This window comes from Ursus arctos, unplaced genomic scaffold, assembly GCF_023065955.2.
Source record: "Ursus arctos isolate Adak ecotype North America unplaced genomic scaffold, UrsArc2.0 scaffold_32, whole genome shotgun sequence".
Taxonomy (NCBI): Eukaryota; Metazoa; Chordata; class Mammalia; order Carnivora; family Ursidae; genus Ursus; species Ursus arctos.
This window is the reverse complement of record NW_026623008.1, coordinates 21,329,960-21,356,304: the sequence shown is the minus strand read 5'-3', so window position 1 is coordinate 21,356,304 and position 26,345 is coordinate 21,329,960. Positions and strand designations below refer to the sequence as shown.

Here is a 26,345-nt window from a genome sequence, read left to right as displayed (position 1 = left end):
GGTGGGACAACTGGACATCCACATGCAAAAGAATGAGTTTGGTCCCCAAAAACCAACTCAAAACGGATCAAGGGCCTAAATGTAAGAATTAAAACTAAAATAAAAGTCTTAGAAAAAATAGGGATAAATCTTCGTGACTTTGGATTGGGCACTGGTCTCCTAATATGACATCAAAATCAAAAACAACAAAAGAAAAACAAACTGGACTGCCTCGAAATGAAAAACTGTTGTGTTACAAAGGACACTACTAAGAAAATTAAAAGACAACCCACATAATCAAAGAAAATGTTTGCAAATATACCTGATAAGGGTCTAGTATCCAGAATATATAAAGAACTCTTACAATTCAATAATACAAAGACAAATAACCCAACTTAAAAATGGGTAAAAAATCTGAGAAGACATTTCTCACGGAAGACATACAAATGACCGATGAGCACATGAAAAACTGCTCAATATCATTAACCATCAGTGAAATGCAAGTCAAAATCCCACTAAGATACGATCTCACGCCCACTATGAGGGTTATAATCAAAAGACAGGTAATAACCACTGTTGGTGAGAATGTAGAGAAATCGGAACCTTCATACACTGCTGATGGGAATGTAAACAATGCAATATTGTTCAGCAGTAAAAAAGGATAACGAAAAAAACATGCCGCAACATAGATACACCTTGAAAACATGAGCTAAGTGAAAGGAGCTGGCCAAGAAGACTATCAATTGTATGATTCCATTTATACAAAATGTCCAGAAAGAGGGCAAATCTACAGAGACAGAAAGGAGGGCTGGAGGTGGTAGGAGGAAATGTGAGGAGCAGACTGCTAAAGAGTACAAGCTTTCCTTTAGGAGTGATGAAAATGTTCTAAAACGGATTGCGGTGACGGACGCACAACTCTGAATATACTATAAATCACTGAATCGTACGCTCTAATGAGTGAACTTATGAGACGCGAATTATATCTCAATCACCCTGTAACCAAATTTTTGAAAACTCATTTCAAAAGGTGATATACTATATGATTTCACATTTATATAACATTTTTGAAATGGCAAAATTTTAGAAATGACGGGCAGATTTAGTGGTTACCAGGAGCGGAGGTGGGAGGGAGGGAGGGAGGTGAAAGTAGATAAAAAGAGCCACAGGTAGGAGTCTTAAATTGACTGAACAGCATCTTGACTGCAGCGATAAACACACAAACCTATACATGTGATAAACTGGATAGCACTAAATACACACATGCACACACACAAATGGGGACAAGTGAAATTGGGGAACTCTGAAGAAGATCTGTGGATTATATAAATGTCAATACCTTGGCTGTGATATCACACGACAGGTTTGCAAAATGTTACCATTGCAGGAAACAGGGTAAAAAGTCTGTGGGCAATCTCTGTATCTTTTCCTTTCTTTTTTTTTTTTAGGTACTCTCTAAATCCGGGGCGCCTGGGTGGCACAGCGGTTAAGCGTCTGCCTTCGGCTCAGGGCGTGATCCCAGCGTTCTGGGATCGAGCCCCACATCAGGCTCCTCCGCTAGGAGCCTGCTTCTTCCTCTCCCACTCCCCCTGCTTGTGTTCCCTCTCTCGCTGGCTGTCTCTATCTCTGTCAAATAAATAAATGGAATCTTTAAAAAAAAAAAAAGTACTCTCTAAATCCAACTTGCAGCTGGAACTCATGACCCCGAGATCACAAGTCACATGCTCCATCAACTGAGCCAGCCAGGCCCCCTGCAGTTTTTCTTACAATTGCATGTGAATTTATAATTATCTCAATAAAGTTTCCAATTAAAGAAATACACTGAAATCTGTTCTGTTCTCAGTTTCTCTTCAGATTAAACAAGAGTGTCCTTTGCTGTAGCAGCACCATAGCTCCTAACAGCTGCTTATACCCTTCCGAACAAAGAAGAGCAGACCTCAGGCTCAAAAGACCCCACCAGAGAACCCAGCTGAAATTTAACAACACGCTTTTATTTTACAGTATGTAGTCATTTCTCTAGCTCAATGGAGACAATGTAGAGTTAAGAACACAAATTCTGGACCCAGCCAGTCAAGGATGCCAATGCCAGCTCTGCCACTTACTACTATGTGACCTTGTGCCAGTCACACAGTCACATAGTAACATCTCTGTACCTCAGATTCCTCATCTGTAGAATGGGTACGACAAGAGTACCTAGATCCTAGTGATGTGAGTTTTAAATCAATGTCTGTGTGTGTGCACATGTGCTTATACACATACGTGTAAGTGTCTGGCACAAAGTATTAGCGATCATTACTACCTTTACCATAACAAGAACTGGGGGGAAATCACAATGTTTTAGAAAGTTTTAGAGGCACAAGTGCAGGCCATATTACCTTGTGTAATGTGCCCCCTTGGTCCATCCCTGCGTAGCCCTGAGCCCATACCCAGGTGTCCCAAGGGCAGAATTGTGCCAGGAGGCACCCACCTGCGCACTTGGTGCGGCTGATGAGGGGCGGCCCAGGGCGGCCAGTGCCACCGTCTCCAGGGCGCGTGAGCAGCACGCTGATCTCGTACTCGGTGTCCGGGTCAAGATGCCACAGCTTGTAGGTCTGCAGGCTGACGGCGTGCACCTCGGCCCACGGGCCGCGGGACATGCGGTACTCAATCTCCTTGCGCACGATCGGCCCGTCGCCAATGATGGAGTTGGTGTTGAGCTGGATGATGAGGTAGGTGGGCCCCGCGCGCAGCAGCTGTGGGGGCGCGATGGGGGTGGGGGGCTCTGCGAGGGCGTGAGGGAGAGGCGGAGCCGAAAGATGCGCTGTGAGACCCTGCCCCCAACTCTGAATGGCAGCATATCCAAATCCCCAGTAGCCCTCCCTGTCCTCCCAGGACCCTGATGAAGACCCCAGACCCTCAACTAGACTTTCTTGCCCACGCCCACTAAATCCCCAGGCCCTAAGGGGCACCTGCTCCAAAGGCTGATCCCACACTTAGCCCTAAGCCTACACCTGTCCCTCATTCCCCTCTGAACCCCCAAGTCCTAGCGTTCAGGGGCTGACCGCATGCAGGTCGGGTCAACCCCAGGTCCCCACAGCCAGACCCCGCCTCGCGTAGCTCACACCATAACAGGGGTACCCGCCCGCCAGCCTCTCAGGCCCGCCCCCTCGATCAGACCTCCTTCCAGGCCCCGCCCCCGGTCGCACCCCGCAGGCCCCACCTTTCTTCGGGTCCCGCCCCCCGACCCGGCCCCGCCCCTCGGAGGGGGCAGCCCCAGCACCCACCCCCCTACGTGAGCGTGCGTAAGCAGGCTGACCCTTGACGATGAGCTCTGCGAAGTTGGAGACGCCCGCGCCTCGCGGGGCCTGGGACACGCAACGGTACAGGTCCTGCTCCGAGCGGCTCACTGAGGCCAGCACGAAGGTAGCCAGGAAGCGCCGGTGGCTGATGTGCCGCACGCCGGCGGCGGGCACCAGCGCCCCGCTCTGCCGCTGCGCAGGGGTAAGGTGGACAGGGTCAGGAGCGCCGGAGAAGGAGGGTCACGATATCGCTCTGACCCGGGAGAGGGGAGTAGTATACGTCCTGGCCCCATTTAGCTGTCCCTAGTACACAGGGGACGTATGGGGTTCCTGGAACTAGCTACGACGCCACAGAAAGGTCCGGGTAAGAAGCTGATTAAGGAAATGTGGTCTCTGCCTCTGATGGAGAGTGGTCTGGGGATCCTGGAGCCACCCTCTGTCCTGGGAGTGTAAGGGCACCCAAGAGGGCTGAGCAGAGCCTAGGTGAGGGCAGGGAGGCATGAGTATGGGTGCTGGAATATGCAGGAACGACTCAGCACCCCACAAGGAACCCAGGTCCCAGAAGAAGCCTCCCCCACCCTGATACGGTCCTTGCCCCCCTCACCTGCAGGAGAAAGCGCTCCGCCTCTGCTGCTCTGCCCGCTGCCATGCACTGGAAGGAGGCATTCTGGCCAGCGTTGACCTCCACATCGCCCAGGCGGGAGAAGTGCGGGGCCTTCGCTGTGGGAATAGAGCCTCCATGTGAGCTGGGCCTGTGCCCCCCCACAGGCAGAAGCCACGGCCACCATACCCCTCACCCTGCACCCCCATGGGCTGGGACTCACCGCAGGGGTAGCTGAGAAGCAGGACGTCATCTAGGCCCATGTAGCCCCTGCGGTCTGGGGAGATGAGGGCCTCAAACAGCACCTGGGGGAGGTGGGAGGGTCCCTGTCATATCCCTCCAGCCCCACCTGGGGAGGTGCCCACAAGGGACCCCTTTAGCTCTGCTCGAGTCCAGGCTCCTCAACCAGCAGAGTTCAGCCCAACTCACAGTGACCTTCCCTACCAAACCAGCTAGTTGTGGGAGGGGGTGTCAGCAGCCAGAGCTACCAAGGTCAAGGCCAGAGGTTCCATCCCAGTCCTGGACAGTTACCTTCAAGCAGGAAAACTTTCCCCAGCCAGACAGGGTTTCCAGGTCAGCACTGTTCCAACTCACGCCTGACTCCAGCCACAGACTATTTCGACTGACAGTGATCTCTGATGCCTAATCTGGACCACAGCAGACTGACCCCTGACCTTGACCCCATATTGACACCTGATGCTGAACACAGACTAATTTCAACCTCGGTCACTAGCTTACTCTGACCTCAGGCTGACACCTCTCTATCCCCACCCCTAAGCACAGGCTGACCACAGACCAAACCCAGCCTACCTGATATTCATTGGGCCAGAAGGTGCTGACAGCCAGCTCAGCCTGGTGCCACTGACGGCCATGCGATCCAGACATATTCCAGACGGCACTGCCCAGGGGACCTCCATTGACACGCACATAGATGCCCAAGGTGCCCGGGCTGTGCCCATCCCGGCTGTACAGGAAGTAGCTGAACTGCACGCAGTGGGTATCATTCTCACTCAGGCTCTGGAAGATGACATGGGCCCTCTGGCCTGGAGCATGCTGGGAAGCATTGACCATCAAGTAGGAGCCTAAAAAGAGAGGAGGAAGAGGCAGGAGCTGAGGAGGCTCCGGGAGGACTAAGGTCAGGTAGGCAGAGGAGGGGGGCAGAAACAAAGGACTCCAGGCATTTGGACCCACTGGGAGTCAAGGGTTCTGAGTTCTGGTCCCAGCTCTGACTCACTAGGTTGAGTCCCTTCACCTCCCTGCATCTGCTTCCCAGAGGAGAGAAGTGGAGAAGCAAAAAACACACAAAAGTGACTCTCTTCAAAACCCTTTATGGCCCCTCACCACCTACGATCACAGTCCAAGCTCATGCTGACCCACGACTTTCCCCATGTTCTGAGCTGCCCTTGGAGGCAGGGACTAACTAGGTTATTCATCCTGGAGTCAAGAGTCTGGTACATGACAGGCCCTCAAAAGCTACCTTTTCTGAAGCCCTCCCTCCCTGTCTCTCTACAGGCTTCTCTCCTGGCCCTTGGATCATTAATAAAGTGTAGGTCTGTCTCCCCAGCAGCCTGTGATGCCTCCAGAGCTCCACTGGGTCCCCAGCACAGGTCTGAACCCAAGCTGAATGAGTGTGTAGAACAGAGACTGAATGAAAGGACATTAACTTCCCTTCCAGCCCCCACCCTGGGTCTAAATGCCTGGGATACAATTCTCTTGATTTCCAACATGGAGAAAGGCAGCACTCTCTTTCCCCAGATCCAGATCTGGGCTGTGCACGGGCAGAATGGAGGGGGGCTGGCAGGGTGAGAGTGGGCTGGACTCCTCAGACCTGGCTGGAGGATTACTGGCTTCCCTTTTGTGGGGCAAAGGCCCCACCAGCTGCCAAGAGGGTGCCCACAGCCACCCAGTGCTGCCTCCTCCTGGGCTTGGCTATCAGCCAACACAAGCTCATTCAGATCCCAAAACACGAGGCTCCCTGCTCTGGGAGGGCTCCCCAGGGGACTCCACTGGAGGGGATCTCATTCATCTCTGAGCCAGAGGCCTGTGAAGGCACCTTCTGGATCAGTCCTGGCAGGGTAGTAAACAGAACCCCCAAGTCCCTATCCCCACCCAGAAAGGGGCACATCCTCGCCCCCAACAGTGCCTCCTGTCCCACTCCTCTTCTCTCCTCTCTCCTCTCTCTGTGAGCAGCTGCGTGTCTCTCTCCCCCTTTCAGTCTGACACTTTGTTCTTGCCTCTTCCTCTAGCTTCCTCTGCCCCTCTCCTCTCCTCTTTTTCCCTACTTGGTCCTCACTCTGCATCCCTCTCCTTCTCTTTCATGTCCTCCCTTCATTCCATTGGCTCGTTCTTCTCTTCTCTGTCTCTGAATCTCCCTCCTACCTTCTCCCTCCATCCCCAACTCCCTTCCCTAGAATGTTTAAACCAAGCGAGAAGTGGCCCTCTTACCGACTACTGCAGCCCCAGGATCCAGCACAAGGCCCACACTAAATACTAAATTTCTCTCTCCCCTGTCTCGGCAGGTGTGAGAGAGAGAGAGGCAGAGCCCACACAGGGTCCCTGCCACGGTGGGCACCTTATAGATCACAGTCATACAGGTGAGACTCTGATACCCATTAGCACAGAGGTCAAACAAGTAGCTGAGGACCATTTGCGCAAAGGCACAGAGGAACGCCCCAGGGAGGGCACAGCGTGAGCAAAGGCACAGAAGGGGGAGGCAGGGAGGCCTCCAGGAGGTAAAGTGAGCAGTAGGAGGTGAACCTAAAGGCTGCCTGTGTCAGGCTGTGCAAGGCCCCTCTGGTTGCTTCAAGTCTTGGCCTCACCACTGGGAACTTTTGCTGCCCCTCCCCGAACTCTTGACAGCAGGTGCAACTGCAGCCATATTGTGAGCTGAGTAGCAAAGGGTCTGGCCCACTACTATGACAGGGCGAAGGGGAGGAGGTCCCAAAGCTGTCTACTTCTGGGGTTCCCTCAGCAAGCCCATTTGTTCTCACACTGTGCTATGTCTTCCAACCCAAGCTAATAAAGTTGATAATTTGGCCTCCATCTGTCTTATCCTTTTCTGAACGCCCAGTTGATTCTGTACCCAGTAAAGGGGGTGCTGGTAATTGAGTCCCCTCAGATACCTCCAACGATAGCAACTAAACATTAATTGAACACCTACAGGCCATTCCCATGTTATGCACCTTGTAGACAGTATCTAATAACCCTATGAAATGGTTTATTGTGCTCTCCACTTTACAGTTAAGACTATGGAAGCTCAGAGAAGTTAAGTGACTTGCCCAAAGTCACACAGCTGGTAAAGTGATGAGGCCAGGATTTGAAGCCCAGTCTTCATGATTCTGGAACCAGTACACTAGGGGGCCATCATCAAAGTAGGAGGCCAGTACTACAGTCCACGTAATTAGACTCCTGACTCCCACTCCAGTGCTCATGATGCCATTTAAGTGTCTCATCCTGAAACAGGGCAGAGCAAGGCAGAAATTGGGAAGGTTCTGGGACTTCCAGGAAGAAGGGGGCAGAGGAAGGAAGATTTTACACACATCCAGCCCCCAGTGCTACTGCTCCATCAGCATCTTCAAGTTCTGAGAGACAAGGATGCAGAGGCTCTCAGGGAGAAGACAGCTTCCCTGAAGGTGAAGGACTTAGGAACACCTGATGGGAGTAGGGTGGACCCCGAACTAAGCTGTAGGGGAAATAACGGGAAGTGGGTTTTAACTTACAGCTGTAAGTGTCTTTGATTGCTTGAACCCGCACCCATTTTGCAGGTAAAACTACCTGATATACACAACTGGACAGTGTCCACAGAGCCCCACATTCACAGTATCATGTATGTCATTACAGATGCAAAAGCAGATGAGACCCAGAGACGTTAAGGAACGTGCCCGAGGTCACACAGCAGGCGGCTAGAACTAGAAGGAGAGAAAGGGGAATGGTAGGCTCACCGTGGGGCAGGTCCGCTGGAGACCGGGTACCAGGGTGGACGTGCACTTCCTCCCACTGGAAGTCGTCATACTGGGCCTGGCTGTACTCGCAGGGCACTGCCGGGTCACTCACCTCCTCGAAAGTGCAGCCGGCTGTGAGGGCAGGGCCTGGTTAGCCAGGGCTAGGGCAGGGCTGCTGGCCAGAGGACTCCTGGGGCTGCCCTCCAGGCGCCCCCGCTGCCCCCTCCCCCCCAGCCCACCCTCCTTCCCTCCCTCTTCAAGGCCTCTCCCCACTGCTCCCTCCCTCCAACAAAACTCTCCGTCCTCCAACCCTTTCCCTCTTTTTACTGTCTCCACCCAATACCAAGACCTCCCCACCGCACCCACCCCCCAGAACTCGCCAGGACCCCACACTGCTCAACCACCCACCAAAGACCCTCCCCCAGGAAAACTAGCGAACATCATCACTACATCATTCGAGCCTCACAACTCATGAGATCAGGTCTAGAACTACCCCTCATTTTACGGATGAGGAAACTAAGGCCTTACGGGCACACAGCTCAGGACTGAACCTCGTGAATGCACGAAGCCAGCCCCGATGGTCTCTACAGTAACAACAATGGCCACCAACCATTTCGGGCTTACCACAAGCCCTGCAAGGCTCAAGCGACCCGCTCTCGGCGTGGCATCTCATTCAGGCCTCATGTCCTGAGGCAGGGACCCCTATGATTCCTGCCCAACAGGTGAGCCTGGGGCATTCACTCATCACCCAGTCGCCTAGCCAGGTCTCTGCCTGTGGGCACAGGACGGGCAAAAGCACAGTCCTGCGTGGACGGGCCACACGTACGACTAGTGAAGCAGCGGCCCATGATCCGGACCCAGTATTGACAGTGGAAAGGAAAAGAGGAGGGGGGAAAGAAGGTGGGGCAGAAAGGGATGTGAGTCCTGTACCCGGTAACGAGGTCCATGTTTCTCAGTAGCTCATTGGAGCCCTGAGTCGAGCGCCTAGTAAAGTCCGAACACCACTGATGGGGGAAGAAACTGCAAACTGGGCCCTACTCTCACTCCCAAACCGCGGTGCTGGCGGCCCCGTCGCGGGCAGTCCAAGGCATCAGGGACCCGGGAGAAGGCCTGGCCAAGTGGTGAGGAAGCAGGGACACGTCGGGCCAGGCCCGGTGCAGGATACCTGCCAGCCACCCCATCTGACAGGGCTCCGTGCACAGTAGCACATGGTGGGGACGTGAGCGGGCTTTGGCATTAGACAGCCTTGAGATTGAATCTTGACTCTGCAATTTTCCACCCATGCTCGAGACCGTAGGCAAGTCACTTCTCCTGTTCCCGAGCCTCAGTTTCCACCTCTGCACAGAGGGTTGTCGGGGATGCTACTCGGGGGTCCACCTATCACCTGGCCTAGCATGTGCAAGCTCTCAGGAAACGGCCCCTCACAGGCGCCACTGGAGCCCACCTGAGCCACAGAATGGGACTCGAACCCGCACCAGCCGGATACGGGAGCCCGTGTTGCCTTCACGATGAGAAGGAGCACAGTCGAGCTGCTTTGCAGGCTCAAGAAAAGGAAGGACGAGAAATAAAGAAGAGAAACTCGAGGCTGAGGGCCATGTGCCGGGCAGGCACCTGCACCGCAGCAGGGACTCCACTCTGGGGGGCTCTGCTGTGTCACCTGCTGCAAGGACCGCTCTAGGTCGTCATGCAGAGCACATGAAGTAGCCTAGGGAGACACGCCCGGCAGAGTCGGGCACGCAGGGGCTCGCCACAGTTGGGGGGTCTCCCGTTCCTCTTCCTGCACCCCATCGGAGTAGAAAACAATGAGATGTGGGCATGAGGCTGGCACTGAGTGGATGCGATGAAACAACAGAAGCCTCTCTCCAGAGCTGGAGCAGGACCTGGGCTGCGCTCTTTGCCTCTTTGTGTGAAAAGCCCAAGTCAGCATCATGCTCTGTGGCCTGTGGGAGGGAAATTTTAACCCAAACTGTGCTGGGAAGGCCTCAACTCTCCCTCTAGAAAATGACCCACAGCACAGAGGGAGGCCGTGGCCAGTAGGGATGGTCAGGGAGGGCTTCCTGTAGGAGGGGACAGCTGACTTCATTCAGCCTGAGCTGAGTCTGTAGTCTGCTCCCGAGGTTCTTAGCCAAGGCTTCCCTAAGGCAGAGGGATTGCCAGAAAGGGAAGCCCAGGATCTAGAGCCTGGATGGGGCTCAGGCCCTTCCTAGTCCTTTACGAGGCAGGTCCAAGTACAAGGCAGCTGCCCAAGGATGTCTCATCCATGGCCCTGGGACAAGCCTGGGAGTGCCAGCTCTTTGGCTTCCCCCTGTCCATCCTCAGCCAGGCCATGTGAGCTATTAGGACTCCCAGACTGACCTGGTCAGATGGGCCCTAAAGACCATGTGACCTCAGCCAAAGTAACTCCCAGACTGACTGACCTGGGTCAGTGGGCCCCAGACAGACTGACTTCAGCCAGAGTGGCCCCCAGCTGATTATCCCTGGCCATAGCGGCCCCAACACCATCCAGACCATCTGACTTCAACCAGAATGACCACCAGATTGCCTGACTGACCCCAGACCAGCTAACCCTGACCTCTGCCAAATGACTCCTACAACTGATCTCAGCCAGGGTAACTTCCCTGGCTGACCTCCCCCCTCCGCAGTGTCCCCTTAGGTACAATGACTGCCTCTCCCTGGTCCATGTCCACCCTCAGCCCTGTGCCTCTCTGGGCCAGGCCCAATTCCAACCACAACCCTTAGGGGATATCATCTCTGGGTCCAGGCTCCTCAGTGAGAGCCCCATCACCACATTCTCCCCAGCTTACTCCGGGGTGGGAACAATCAGGCCTCCTAGGTCCTGGGGAAAACCCTATCCCCTCCAGTCTGGATGGTTCAGGATCCACAGCCCCAAAGCCAAGCCCCAGCTCCTGCTAGAGACCCAGCTCCTGCAGGAGGCCACCAGCCTCTGCAGGAGGCCACCAGCCTGGGGGGAGGGGAGTGGTTCGATGAGACTTTGGATTCAGAGCAAGCCTGGTAGCAGGGAATCCGTCTTGACTCCATCAGCACAGACCTGGGCCACAGACATGCACACACCCGTCAACACCACCAGGAGATGGCTGCCCCTTGCCATCATGTCCACCTATGCCCATGAAACTCCACAGTAATTCATAAGGTAGGTACTATTATTATTCCTGTTTTACACATGGAAGCTGAGACACAGAGAGATGAGGTGGCTTGCCCAAGGCCACACTCTAAGTCCCAGAAGCTGGGATTTAAGTCACCTATCTTTATTCAAGGAGATCACGTCCGACAAAATAAGGCCCTGGTGTCCCGCTAGCCACAGGTGATAATTCAGTTCCATTCCCAGGAAATCTTTCCACTGAAAGTCCAAAGCAGGTCCCAGGCTGATAGTACTGAAGGCACAAGGATGATTAAGATTCTGCCCTGCCCTCAGGGACCTCCCAGTCTGCGTGAGGGTGACAGTAAGACAAAGCAGAGAAGGGTCAAGGCCACAAGGGGGATCCAGGAGAAAGACTTTCTGGAGATGGGTGCGTCTGAGCAGAGCCTGGAAAGATGGTTATCATTCTGGCCAGAAGAGATGGGCGGAAGGATATCTCAGGCAAGGGCCCAGCAGAAGCGAAGGAGGGCAGGGAATAAACACACAGTCAGCCCAGAGCACAGAGGGGGGCGCAGACTGACCCAAGCCACGGGAGAGAAGGCTGGAGAAAGGAAGGCTGGGGCCGGAGCAGGGAGGGCCTTACGTGTCCAGGTGAGAAGTCTGGCCTCATTTAGAATTGGGAAGCCAAGTAGGTGTTCGGGCAGGCTGCCGGTGAGACCATGATACACCCTCTGCACCAGGAGGAGGGCAGGCGGGTTCTCCTGAGGGCACACAGGCTCAGGAGGGAGCTAGCTCAGGGGGACAAGCCCCATGGGGTCCACAGTCAGATGTCAGGAAGGCAAGGAGCCTCCAGTTCCCCTCCTAGATGCAAACGGCACACACTCTAGTCACACCCGGAGAAATGCACAACACGCAGACACCCAGCCCCATGCTCCCTTCCCCCAGCCGAGTCCAAACCTCAGGGACACAGTCTCAGCCAGGCTGGGGCCAGGGAGAACACCAGAGCCCGCCATGGCTACCCCATCTCTGCCCTGGCTTCCCAGAGAGGGTGGGCTCAATCAGCCCAGGACCCCCACCGGTTCCCCCAGCCTCAGCTCAAACTGGCCCAGCTACATTCCTCAGCTAATCTCCCCAATCTGGCAGGCGGTTGCTGAGGCAACCGTCAGCCACAATTTGGGAAGGCAGGAGGATGGCTTATCCACATCCGGCTGGGCTCCGGATGGGGCGATGTAAGGGGCAAAGCAACCTCAGCGGGAAGAGTCAGAGTGTGGGAAAGGGGTCTCCCCAGCATGAGGGTCTCCGCCTCTCCATGTGCATGTGTTTCCATATGTCGAAGTGTGTGTGTGTGTGTGTGTGTGTGTGTGTGCGCGCACGCGTATACATGGCTGTGACGGTGATAGCCTGGTACCGACTCCTGGGCACTCAGATGGGAGGCAGGAGACCTGGATCTAACTCCTGCTGAGCCTCTAACCCCTGTGGGACCTGCAGCAGGCGACTTGCCCTCTCTGAATCTCTGCTTCACCTATGAAATGAGAACGGGGACCCAGGTGACCTCTACGGCCACTTCCACCTCTAGAATTCTGGTTCCATTTGGGTGATATGCACATGAGCAAGAATAACGAGAGGGCAGAGAGACACTATGGGGCAGAAGCACGTGAGGATGGGCATGGGTCTCCAAGGGTGGGTCCCCCAGGCAGTGTGCTGTGAAGTTGGGGGTGTGGGGGTGTAGATTCCCGTGCAGAGGTATATGGGGATACTCAGTGATGAGCATGTGCCTACAGGGGAGGTGAGTATACACGCTGGGGTGGCAGGGAGTTGTGCGTGTGTGTGCGTGTGTGTGTGTGTGTGTGTGGGCACCAGACTCCTCCCCACCAGACAGGGAATGGTGCTCTGTGCCAAGTGTGGCTGCCAGCCACCACCGGTGCTTTCTGAAGGACCCTAGGTAAACAGAATTTGTTTGCAATGAGATCTTTGTTCTCTTTGGTTTGTCAGTAGAGCATCCAGTTCCCAAGGGTGGCCCCAGGAGAAACAAAACTTCTCCCGACAGACTGCAAGCTTGGGGGCTGGGATCATAGCCAATTATAGGCACAGCCCCAACCCTGGCCCAGGGAAACCAAATACAGCCCCAGTGATAGCCCTGGTCTATTGCATCATCTGAAGCCACATCCCTATTCTAGGTAGCCCAGCCCAACCCTGGAACCAACAGTGACCTCACCAGTGGACATGCTTGTCCCACCCAGCCCTATCCTGTGTTCTCCGCCCGCACTACAGCTCCATGTCAGGTCCGTCCAACCCCACCTTCTCCTTTCCTAGGGTCAGAGAGACTGGCCTCCGAACCCCATCCCCAAGCCCTGTGTATGGTAGATGGCCAACAGTGGCTAGACTTATCAACCCCCTGATCCCAACTAGGCTGACCCCAACCAACCCTACACAGGCTCAAGCACCATGACTCCAACCCAGACACCTGGCCCAGCCCATTTCACTGCTTTACTTGCCCAGATCGATACATCCAACCTCAGCCCAGGTTTCCTGGAGCTGTTCTCCAGAGCCCTGGATAACCAATGAGTAATTAATTAAGGGCAAGGGGCACCATCTTCTAATCACCCAGGATTCAGCATGACTGCAGCCAGGAAAATCACTCAGGGCAGGACCACAGACAGAAAAAGCTGAGCTGGTACCCCCTCCAGGAGCCAACACGGGGCCCAGCGATGTCAACATCCTTCCACCTTCACTGAGGATAGAAGGAAGCCAACTACAGCAGGGGAAACTTAGGCCAGACGCACTCCCGTCTCCCTGATCACTATGCACGGCAAATCCCAAGGTTCCTGGTAGGGCCACCATGTTGGTGGGAGGAGGGGAAGGCACGGGGCAGGGCCTGGCCCCTGAGAGAGGCAAAGGGCTGAATGGGGAGCTGCACCGCGCAGAGGCACAGGGGGGCAAAGAGAACACAGACCCCTGCAGTGCAGATGCTCTGTGCCATATCAAAACAGAATGCGGCCAAGCAGAGAGGCGGAGGGCCACGCACAAACCCAGGTGGTGTGCAAATCTGTCCTTTCATTGCGGTCCATGGAGACAGAGGACTACGTGGTGCCACGGTGTGCTGTGCTGGGGGCGCAGTGCAGCAGCTCTGCACGGTACAGAGGCGGAATGCACTCATACGCCATAGGGGAGCAGAGCACACAGCGTGCCCGGACCCCGGTACTAACCCCCGGAGCGGCACGGTGGAAGCAGCGCAGAGATGCCACATCCATCGTGGGCCGGACCCAGGGCTGCGCGGAGACCCAGCGCACCAGGCCAGCGCATCCAATGGCACACGGGGCTGGTGCTCGGTGCTATGTGACCGGTGCACGGAAGAATGCCAGGGGCCAAGTTCAAACCCTACCGGTTCTTCTCCCTCTCCAGACACCAGCGCAGGGCCAGGCACATGGCTGGTGCTCCGTGACCTCACCACAAGTATGTGTCCACTGTAGGCACACAGCACAGAGGCACAGGGGTGAGAAGGGTGTGGTGTGGCACGGAAGGAACCACTGGGTATGGAAGCCTAGTCCAGAATACAAGCTCAATATAGTCCCCAGGAGCGGAGCAGGTGTTGACTCAAGGGTAGGGGTAGAAAGTGGCACAGAAATGCTGGGCAAGAACAGTGAATTCAATGCAAGGGCTCTGGGCTGCTAAAATCCAGTGGAGTGCACAGAACCCAACTGTGAGCACGTGCAGTGCAGGTAAAGGCTCAGCAGTAACCCGTGCTGTGCACAGACATGCAGGTGCAATGCTGGGTACGGCGCAGAGGCACTACCCGCAAAAACCCAAGCCGGTCCCAGAGCCCAACAAAGCAGCTCCAAGCCACAGTGTGAGTCCAGACTCCCTGAGCAGTGTGCAATGCTGGGTATGGCGCAGAGGCACTACCCGCAAAAACCCAAGCCGGTCCCAGAGCCCAACAAAGCGGCTCCAAGCCACAGTGTGAGTCCAGACTCCCTGAGCAGTGTGCAATGTAGGGGAGAGGTGCATGCAGGGCGGGCGCTCGAGGCAAAGATGTTGCTCAACTGTGGCTGCCAGCAGAAACCTGGGGGAAAGGGCACTAGCAGAACTCTGCAGCGGGAATCCCAAGAAAGGCTGAGACGCCATAAGGGGCAGCGTGGTGGTGGCCATGGTGCAGCGGCGTGTGAAGGGCTTAGCCAGAGGGCACCTATCCAGCGCGCGCCATGCAGTAAAGCGGGACTGAAGCGCCACGTGAGGCAAAGGGGCGCTGTGTTAGTAGAGTGCCGAGCAGGTGTACCCAGAGACTGGGAAAGGCCACATACCCAGCGCAGTGCGGAGCCATGCCGAGACACCACGTGACGCAGAGGGCCAGTGTGGCGGCTGCATGCCATCTGTTGGCACAGCGCAGTGGTGGAATGCTAGCAGTGAGCCCCAAATCCCCAGAGAGTCCACAAGCCCAGCACCATGCACCCTGCCCCATGAGACAGCGCAGCGCAGAACAGAAATGCTCTACGAGGCAAACATGCAGTGTGGCCACAGAAAGCCAAGTGTGGGCTCCAGGCCATGGGGCAGTGTGAGGGGCTCTACCAGAAACTCAGGACAGTCCACCTTCCTGGTGCCACAGTGACATCTGGTAGAGTGATCCAGCACAGACAAGAGTCGCAAAGACACAAATGGCAGGACATGTGCGGGATGGCGGTGCAGGACAAGGGGACGAGGCCGAGGGGGAGCGCACAGACCCACAGGAGGGTTCGCACAGCCAGTGCAATGCAGAATCCCAGCATGGTCTTGCAGGGCAGGGCTGAGATGCAGGGTAGGGCCAGGACGCGATGCGGGGGCCCGGTCCTGAGGTGCTGGGCCCAGGAACCCCGGAGAGCATATGCCCGCAGCAGACCAGCGCCGTGATGCAGAGTAGTTACGAACGTAAGACAAAGACGCGGCACACAGCCAACGCCACGCAGGGAGGTCGCGCCCACTGTGATGCACTGGACAGCAGGGACGCCCAGACTCCTGGAAAACGCTGTGCCTCCAGCGCTGCCGGTCTGGGCTGGCTAATCCACGGGTTGGAGACGAGACCTCGTCTGCCCTGTGGACTTCCCTCCACCCCGTCCCCCAAACCCTAGCATCTTCCGCCCCAGTGACTCTCCAAGGGCACAGGATGAGCCAGTGCTGTCCATGGGCTGGGCAGCCAGAACTGAGCACATTGTCCAGGTATTTCTATCTGAGCAGGGCCCCGCGTGCTGGCAGGCAGACAATGAATTCTGATTCTGCTGAAAAGCTTTTGGGCAATCAAAGCACATCCCCTGGCCCCCAGCCCAGGGCAGGGCGGTGCGGGGCAGGACAGGGCAGAGACGGAGAGGGAGATCTATTGGACTAGCCCTGGTATAGGGTGAGCAGGAAGTGGGATGAAGAACAGCACGGAGGATGTGAGAGGCGAGCCAGATCCAACCAACCCGGCTTGGTCACCGCAGCCCTCCCCACCACCACCCCCTCCGGGGCCCAGACTTCATCAGAAGCCAGAAACAAACTTTTCTGAGCACACAGGATGCCTGCACACTTACACACACGGGCTTAATAACTGTTAGCACTTACATTCTTACTAGGTGGCAGGTCTGTTCTAACTATACACCTACGTATATAAAATATGTCCTCACGGGAACTCCATGCACTGCATTCTATAACTACCCCAGTGTCACAGATGAAAACACTAAAGACCCAGAAAGGTCAAGTAACTTGCCCGGGTATTAGACAGCTAGTGGTGGAGCTGGAATTAGAACCCAGAGCCCGTGCTCTTAACCACACTGGAGGTAAAACACATGTTTACACACATGTGTGACCCAAGGGTGCACACGTCCACACATGCAGACACATTCTGAGCAACGTATCCCCCACTCTCTCAGCTGAGACCCATCTATCCTTGTCACCCACATAGCTTTCTGACACCTCCCAGTCGTCACCTCTTTTTTTTTTGAAGGAGAAAAAAAAGAGTGCGCATGTGTGCAACCCGGGGGGGGGTGGCAGGGGAGGAGCAGAGGGAGAGAGAATCTTAAACATGTTCCACACTCAGTGCAGAGACCCACACAGGGCTCGATCTCATGATCCTGAGATCCTAACCTGAGCCAAAATCAAGAGTCGGATGCTCAACCGACTGAGCCACCCAGGTGCCCCCAGTTGTCACCCCTTATCCCTCAACTGCCCCAGGCCCCCCTGTTCTCTCCATCCTCCATCTGTCCCCCAACCTTCAGCTGTCCCCCCAATTCCACCTGTCCCCTCGGCCCCAGCTGTCCCCAGCCTCCAGATATATCTTCATCGCTCATTATCTCCCATCCCCAGTTGTCCCCCATCCCCCAGCTGTTACTCTGCCCCCAACTGTGATCTTGGTCATCAAATATCCCCAGCCACACCCCTTCCCAATTTCCCCATCCCAGTCCTTCCACCCAGCTTCTGTACTCCACTCCAAAACCTCAGGGACCCTTCTGAGTTCCTGGTCTCCACGTCCCTTCTGATTCGCCACTAGGTCCTGGGATCTGCACCCTGGGACTCTGCCCAAGACTTCCTGAGCCGGCCAACAGCCTCTTTTGAGTCGTCCACCTCAGGAGCCCTCCCCCAGCCATTCTGCAGGCACTGGCTGCAATGCCCTGAGCAAGCCCACGGAGCACACTGGCCCCCATCTGTGACAGCCCTCCAGAGCCCAGCTCCATCCTCCACCTGCTCCAGGCCTTCCCTGTGTACCCTGGGTTCACAGCAGTGCAAACACGGAGAGAGCACCAGCCATATACAAACCCCTGGGGACAGGAAATGACAAAGACCCAGCCCAGCCTTCAGGGGGCTTTCTGCCCGGTGGGCAAAGAAAATGGAAAACAACTCAGCAAGCCGTCCTGCCCTATGTGCCTTATGGGAGAAATCTGAAAAACCGTGCAGGGGGGTGGGGAAGTGGGGAGCATCCCTGGAGGAGTGACAGAGCTGGACTCTGAGGCTGGGCCAGTCAGCAGGCCCCCATGAGGTGAGAAGGGCGGGAGAGGCATTCTGGGCAGAAGGCACAGCATGTGCAAGGGCAGAGGGGTGTGAAAGGGCCTGGCGGGTTCTGGGACCAGCACTGGCCTGGTGATCCTGGATCATAAGGTGGACAAGGGGGAGCACGGTCAAGGCAGGACATGCATAAACATGAAGCTGTTTCGGAAAGTGAGGTGCGCATCCTATAGGGTTTGGGTTTTGGGTGCTGGAGAGCCTTGGGCTTGGGGCAAGGGAGTGGCAGCATCCCAGGTCTGCCCTCGAGAGCGCATTCAGGTCACAGGTGCTGGAAGTGCTGCAGAGTTGACGGCAGAGTGGAGACCAAGGAGGGCTACTGCAATGGTCCAGGCAAGAAATGATGGGCTGGGAGGAAGGGGACATGGATTCGACAACACCTTCTTCAGTGGCTGCTGAGTGATAGTTCAATGAGCCCACTTCCACCCCTTGAGGTATCCGGGCCTCACACCTCCAGGACAGCCCTGTCCATAGGATTTCTGCCCAGATCCAAACGTCCGCTACCTGCACCCACCAACACAGCCACTGGCGACACGAGATTCTTGAGGACTTGAGATGTGGCAGGTGTGACTGAGGGACTGGTTTGTATTTTCATGAATTTTAATCAACTTAAATGTAATAATCACACGTGAATCAGTGACCCTATATTGGAAAAATATTTCCATCGTTGTGAGTTCTATTGGTAGGAAGTTCTATCGAGAGTCAGCACTAGACTGGCTAACCATGGAGCAGCAGAACCACTGGGGCCTTCCACAGAGGCTCCTGGCCTTGGGGTCTGAAGGGAGATCGGGAGACAACCCCCCAGGGAAGGGGGCATCAGAAGCTGAGTGGCAGAGGCCCTGGTACGTAGCTGCACACAGTCACCGGACACTCCCTACCCGACACATGCACACCCTAGAGACAGAAACCCCCACCCCAGGGCGCCACACACCCAGACTCACACACACCTGGATACTCTAATGCATGGAGACCCTGTTGCTGGATACAGATACCTCCACACTCTGATATCCAGACACTGTGGGAACCCCACGCCCAGACACCCAAGTACTCAGCCCCACACGTGGACACAACACAGAAACACTCCTGTACTTGTACACCCATGAACCCGAGGACTGCCAGACACCTGGGTACACCCACCTCCGGATCCAGAGACACTAGGCCATCCTTAGGCTGGCACACCCTGAGCCTCCCACAGCCTGGTCCTGGGACACCCACACCTAGTTACTGAGATGCCACCCACCCAAACAGGTCTGCACTCAAACTCCAGGAATTTGACCCTTAGATACCAAGACACCCTAGCAGCAGGCTCCCCAGGGATCCAAACAGCTGGTCACCTCCCTATTCCAGACTCAGATCCTGCCACGCAGGGTAACCAGATGGCCAGACACCCTGACAAGCCACACATATGTCCTGTGCCCCAGGCTACAATCATACAATCACTCTCACACACACACACACACACACACACACACACACCCCTCACCCCATTCTGACTGCCCAGATGCCAGGATCACACCGGCACACACCTCAGCCAGCCTCCCACAACCCCACCTGCAGCGGTCACTACAGGGAGCCGCTCTCCTCCCCTCCCTGGAGCTCACAAGCAGTCAGCACCCAGGTTGTGACCCCACCTGCCTACTCCAAGATCTGGGACAGAGAACTGAGGGAGTCTCCCCCTCCCAATGCAGGGCCTGCCCTCCCTCCTCCCAAGACGCTCAGCTCAAACTGACGGTTGGGACTCGATGCCTCTCACCACCTGCTGAGGCCTCCAGCACAAAGGCTGAGCCTGGGGGCAGGACAGGCCCTGCCAGCTGCTGGGGGGGCGGGGGTTGGAGGCAGAGGGGAAGCTGGGGTGGGGGAGGGGATGACAGGCAGGAGACCACTCCCTTCAGTCTCCGCCAGGGACTCAACCTCCCCAACTCCTAGCTCAGAGATTACTCTGTACATGGCCTTTTCACACAACACCATCCCCCGGAAGAATTTTCCAGATTCCTGGAGGGAAAACCGAATTCTTTAATCTCTACTTTCAATGGAGTCAGTGCGCCCCCATCTGGCTTCTCAAGCTCAGAACTTGACCCACTGGACCTCATTCATTCTTTCTTGCCACATTTATTCAGCAGCAGTGGGCCAGGACTTGTACCTGACACTAAGGATTCAGACGTGACCTAAATACCCAGTCTCTGTCCTCACAGAGCTCATAGTTTTTAAGGGAGAAAGGACCAATAAACTGTAATTACAATAATTACAACGCTATGAAAAAATCCAATCAACCCCCACTCTCCCTTCCTGAACTAGAACAGGGAGTAACCAAGGAAGGCTTCAAGGAGGAGGTAATGCCAAAGCTGAGACTTGAAGGAAGAACAGGAGTTCACCAGGAGAAGAGGTGGAATTAGAGAGTTCTGGGAAGAAAGTACAGCTTGGAGGATGGAAGGGGGCTGTGGGAGGAAGGGAGGGCACAACGCACCCCTAGCAGCTCTAGCTAACGGAGCCCTGCATGAAAAGGCCACCCCCAAAAGTCTGCCTTAGCAGATGACGGCATGGAAGGATGGCAGCATGCCTCAAGCAAGCAGGTGTCCGCCCTGAATTTTCTCTGACACTTGAGCTGGGCAGGGGGCCACCAAGGAGCTCAGCACCCCCATCCGGGCCACTCTCACCACCTCCTGCAGAGTCTCCTCCCCCTGCCCCGGGGAGAAGGGCCAGCTGCTCAGACAAGCCTTTATTGCCCAACCTGAAACCACTGGGCAGCCTCTCCCTCATTCCTGTTGTCCACAGCCCCAGCAACCAAAAGGACAAAATGAGCTAGAACACAGAAGAATAAATTATTACCAGATTTGCATGACTGCAAGACATCGCACACCCACCCTTGGTGGGGCAGGGGACTCTAGAGGCATTCAGGGAGCCGGGCTGATTTTACCCAGATTGGGGGCAAGGATAGATCATACCCCTTCTACAAAGAATTTATTTATGAATGAAACCCCAAAGATAATAGCTACAAGGGCGCCAGGAACTTTAGAAGTGAAGGGACTTGCCCAAGGTCACAAGGACAGCAAGTGGCAGAGGTAGAATTTGAACCCAGGTCCTCCTGGCTTCAAATCACGGTTTCAGGGGCTCTGTAATAGTCCTCAAAACCATCTTTTGTTCCCTGGCACTCACAGATAGAGCCTTACTTTATAATCTACCAAGTACTATGCACCATTATTATGATGCCCATAAGGCGTATGAGGAAACCGAGACCCCAAAAACGGAAGTAACTTGCTCAGGGTCTCATTCCCATCCCAAACCTCAGTTCTTGACAATCCCCCTGCCGGCAGGAGGTGAAGCACAGGAAGGTTCTCCGAATCAAGGGGCGGGGGTGTATAGTACCCCTCCTGTTTGATCTCAGGGTGGGGGAGGGGACAAAGTTGCTGGGGGAGGGGTTGAGCGGGAGAGGAAGCCAGGCCCCAGCTCCCAGCCAACAGCAGGAGCGACTGCGGGAGCAGGAGAGGAGCCCTGCCTGAGAGGCCCGAAGGGGCGGTGGGGCAACGAACTCGACTCCGGGGAGGCCAGTTCTCCGAGGCCCGCGGCCAGAAGTCTCTCCCGGGCCGAGGTGGCCCGGCACGTGCCTTGGCTCTGATCTCTGCTTGGGGCGTCTCCCCGTTACTCAGCGCCCTGGGTACCAGGCTGCAGCCACCCAAACGGTGGGGATTGAGAGGATGAGGCTGCGGGAGGGGACCGGGCCACCCCTGCCCCAGGGGACGGGTCGGGCACAACTCTGCTGGAGGCGGCCACAGTCTGGGATCCCAGGCCCCAGGCAAGGATGGGGGGGGGGGGGGAGTCAGACACACGCACACAGCCGACACACGGTCCACAGCACACACGGACACACAGACACAAGCTCCCGATACGCACATTCAGATACGCGAACACACACACAGCGCGATCACACAGCAGACAGAAACACGGGGACACACGCTCACACACGTACACACTCGCACACACCGCGGTCCCGGCCGGCAGGGAGGCGGCACAAAGTTGCGGAGTCGACCGAGGGAGTGTCCCGGGAGACCCCGGTGTCCGCGGCGCCTCCTGCCCGCCACGGGAGGGGGCGCCGACCGGCGGCCGAGGGCCAGGCCCTGCCCGCGCCGGGACGTCGCAGCCCCGCCCGGCCACAGCGTCCGCCGCGCGCCCCCCTCCACCGCCCGCCCGGTGCAGCCCTGGCGGAGCCCCGCAGGAGCGCCCGCCCGCCCGGCCCCCGCGCGCCCCGCGCGGCCCCCGGCGACCGCCTCCGGCGCCCGGCCCTCCCCGCCACCGGCCCCGGGCGCCCCGCGGCCCCGGCGCCGCCTCGGAGCAGCCGGCCGCCAGCGCCGCGCAGAACTTGCGAAACAACAAACAGCCCGACATGTCGGAGTCCGCGGCCGCGGGGCCCCCTTTCTCCCTCCCGAGCCTCAGGCCCGGCCCGACTCGGGAGGGGAGGGGGCGCCGCCGCGACAACTTGTTCCGGGCCCGCGCGCCACACACAAACACACGCGGGGCGCACACACATACACACACACACAACCCTGACACCGCCCCCTCGGGCGGCCCCAGGGCCCCCGGGCACACACTCGGCCACCGCCCAGGCGCGCACCACACTCGCAACATTCCTGGACACGCAGCCAGCACGCACGGACACACTCACACACTCACATCCGCTCCAGACACGCTCCTACACACGCATTCCCGGCACACTTGGCATTCACTCGGACCCACGCAACCCCCGGCGGCGCACACCACCAACCCCAGACACTCCCACACGTACACATCGCGCACACAGCGCACGGACACACACGTTCCGGACCCGTTCCCACGCCTTCACACACGTACACGGACCTCACAAGCACACACACCACACACGCGTTCCCCGATCCACACGCGGGCAGAATCCACAGAGCACTCCCGGTCACACGCATAACACAAACACACAGCACATTCGCGGACACACAACAGGCAGCACTCCCTGCCACGACATACAAAATGCAAACAAATGCAACACATTCGCAGATACAACTCCGGCCACACAACCAAACTCAGATGCACACACACACACCCTACTTGGCCGCACAAACACTACACACTGGCAGGCGCACAAGACAGTGCACACCCAATGCCTCGATGCACACAACATTCACCCCAACACACTCGGAGACGCACAACACACACAGCACCTTTTCATGCACACATAACTCATGGACACACAACATTCGCAGACACACAACACCCTGAGCACCGCTCGCACATCTAACACTCGGTCACACACAGGAGGCAGGCTCGGAACGCCCGGCCACCTAATACTTACACTTTTTTGAGAGCTACGCCACGGGCCCCGGGGGCTCCGCGGGGCAAGCTTGGTCCGACCGACGCGCGCTTACCTGCCGGAGTCTCGGTCTCTGGCGCGCAGAGCTGGAAGGTGAGCGCCAGGACCAGAGCCTGGGCGCGGACCATGGTGCGCCGCCGCCTGCCCCGGGGCCCGGCGCAGGGGGTGCCGCCGCCAGAGCCCGAGCCGAGCCCAGCCCGAGGCGAGCCAGAGCCGGAGCGAAGCGGCGCGGCGCTGAGCGGGACTGGCGCCGAGTCCAGAGCGGGAGCCCAAGCAAGCGGGGCGCTGACGTCAGGCCCGGCCGCGGGTTCTGCGGTCTCGCGGCGCCCCCTGCTGGCAGCCGCGCGCGCTGCAGCCGGTCCGATCTCCGACTGCCCGGGCGCGCCCCTCCCCCACTCCTGCACGCCCTCTAAGGGGTCCCGGGCGGGGCCTTGAGGCCCACCTGCCTCTACATTCACCCAGCACCGACATTCTCAAGCCAGCACGCTCACTGCCCACACTTAACTCTGGCACAGCACTCTCGGGGACAGAGACCCAAAGACATCCTGCTTCTCTGTCGCCTTCGCTGCTTGAATCCCCTCCTTCCTAGGTCCCTCCAAATACAGTCATGCATACCTCCAAGGACAGAGTGCTCATCACTTACCAAAGCCAAATGGTTGGGTCTTTGGAAACCCTGGGTTTTAAAGTTGTTCATAATATTCCTTTATTGTCCTTTTAATATCCATGGGATCTGTAGTGATGGACCCTCTTTTATTTCTGCTATTAGTAATTTATGTCTTCTCTCCTTTTCTTAGCCTGATGAGAGGCTTATTGATTTATTGATGTTTTCAAAGAACCAGCTTTTGGTGGAGTTGATTTTTCTCTTCTGATTTCCTGTTTTCAATTCCACTGATTTCTGCTCTAATTTTTTCTTTCTTTTGCTTCCTTTGGATTTAATTTGCTTTCTTTTTTCTAGTTTCCTAAGGTAGAAGCTTAGCTGATTGATTTTAGATATTTCTTCCTTTCTAATATATGCATTCACTGCTATAAATTTCCCTCTAAGCACTGCTTTTGCTGCATCCCATAAATTTTTATAAGTTTTATTTTCATTTTCATTGAGTTTTAAATGTTTTTTTATTTCTCAACATTTTTTCTTTGATCTAGGTGTTATTTTTTAAGACTTTATTTATTTATTTATTTATTTATTTATTTATTTATTTATCTGAGAGAGAGAGAAAGGGTGCACTTGCAGGGGGGAGGGACAGAAGGAAAGGAAGGGAGAGAACCCCAAGCACACTCCATACTAAGTGCAGAGCCTAATGAGGGGCTTGATCTCACAACCCTAAAATCATGACCTGAGCCAAAACCAAGAGTCAGACACTCAACCAACTGAGACACCCCGGTGCCCCTGATCCATGTGTTATTTAATCTCCGAGTCATTTGGGGTTTTACAGCTACCTTTCTGTTATAGAGTTCTAGTTTAATTCTACTGGGGTCTGAGGGCAAACATTGTACAAGTTCTAGTCTTTTAAAGTTAAGATGTGTCTTATGGCCAGAATGTGGTCTCTCTTGGTGAATAGCCCACATAAGCTTGAGAGGAATGTGTATTCTGCTGTCGTCGGATGGCATAGTCTACGGGTGTCTATGATTGATGGTGTTGTTGAGTTCAGCTATGTCCCTACTTATTTTCCACCGATTCTGTCCATTTCTGACAGAGGAGTGTTGAAATCTTTAACTATGATAGTGAATTCATGCTGGCTTTTAGAAAATTATTCCTTTTCATGCCACAAAGTCTGCCTCTGTCACTAATTCTCCTCGGTCCTTGGCTACCTCTGGCTACACAGGTTAAGTATATCTGGGCCTCTACCCAATACCGGCCCTTGTACAATGATGTTAAACTTGTTGTCCATTACTATGTCCAGACGCTTTCTATGTGTTTACTCACATGGACTCCTTTAAGCCTCACCACTATTATTTATTACTCCCATTACACAGTTGAGGAAATTGAGGTACAGAGAGGTGACTTTTCCAAGGTTGTGCATTAGTATGTAGTGGTACCAGGTTTTGAGTCAAGGCCATCTGGCTTTACTTGAATGGAGGCTGAGACTGCCTCCCATCTGGAGCAAATTAACAAATACCAGATGGTGATTCATTCATTCAATCATTCCTCTAAGCCAAGGCAGAAATATAAAACAGACCAAAATTCCTACCTTCATGGAGCTTACGTTCCAGTGGGAAAACAAGAACAATAAACAGCCATACAAGCAAATTCTCTGGTACATGAGACAGTGATAAATCACGGCTTCTGTTACCTGGGACAGAGATATGCCAGAGAAATGGAGGGAGAAACAGTGAGGGGTGGGGAAGAGATTATTGCAGTTTTATTTATTTGTTTTGGGTTTTTTTAAGATTTTATTTATTTTTGCGAGAGAAAGCGAGAGAGAATGAGCATGAGCAGAGGGAGAGGCAGAATCCCCTCTGAGCAGGGAGCCCGATAAGGAACTCAATCCCAGGACTCTGGGATCATGACCTGAGCAGAAAGCAGACGCTTAACTGACTGAGCCACCCAGAGGCTTTAAAACAGAGCACCTACCATGTGACATAGTCATTATTTTTCTTACCCACCCACCCAGAACATGGGTTCCCTAAGGGCAAGGATTTCGTCTTGTATCCCAGAGCTTGGTGTCTCACATGTAGTTGATGCTCAAAAAATACCGAATGGATAAATGAATGAATCCAGATAGACACGGTCTTTGCCCTGATGAGGCTTACAGTCTCAGGGAAAAGACCAACAGCAAACATGCAAAATATGTCATATACAACCTGAGTTGTATATGACAGTCTAAAGAAAATGGAAGGAATTTTGTGATAAATAATTAGGGGGGGATCCTACTCAAGTTAAGGAGATCCAGGAGGGATTTCCTGAGTAAGTGATGTGGTATATTTGAGCTGGGACCCGAAGTAAGAGAAGGAGCCAGCAAATCAGTGGGGAGGGTCGCTGCGGCCAGAGGGGACAGCCTGTGCAAAAGCAGGAGCTGGTGCTTTTGAGGAACAGCCAGGCCAGGGTGGCTGGAATGGAGTGAGGAGTAAAGGGAAGCCAGGTGCAACCGGAGAGGCCAGCAGGATTTGCAGGGCATGC

General features: G+C 55.3%; 1 protein-coding gene across 5 annotated transcripts in view; it reads right to left on the bottom strand.

Annotated features, from left to right (window-relative positions):
* The window catches only part of PTPRU (protein tyrosine phosphatase receptor type U), a 77,847-nt gene extending 54,363 nt beyond the window's left edge, over nt 1-23,484 (bottom strand). For 3 of the 5 annotated variants that reach the window (XM_048221920.2, XM_057305273.1, XM_044390480.3), the window contains exons 1-7: nt 23,283-23,467; nt 7,797-7,928; nt 4,666-4,937; nt 4,079-4,160; nt 3,859-3,974; nt 3,272-3,446; nt 2,444-2,737 (exon numbers count right to left, since the gene is read on the bottom strand). In XM_048221920.2, coding sequence (XP_048077877.1) covers nt 2,444-2,737; nt 3,272-3,446; nt 3,859-3,974; nt 4,079-4,160; nt 4,666-4,937; nt 7,797-7,928; nt 23,283-23,355 — 1,144 coding nt within the window. In that variant the 5' untranslated portion in view covers nt 23,356-23,467. Of the gene's footprint in view, nt 1-2,443; nt 2,738-3,271; nt 3,447-3,858; nt 3,975-4,078; nt 4,161-4,665; nt 4,938-7,796; nt 7,929-23,282 lie in introns of all 5 variants that reach the window. The other 2 variants (XM_048221919.2, XM_026516849.4) reach the window with 1 other exon arrangement.
* Nucleotides 23,485-26,345: the final 2,861 nt, after the last annotated feature.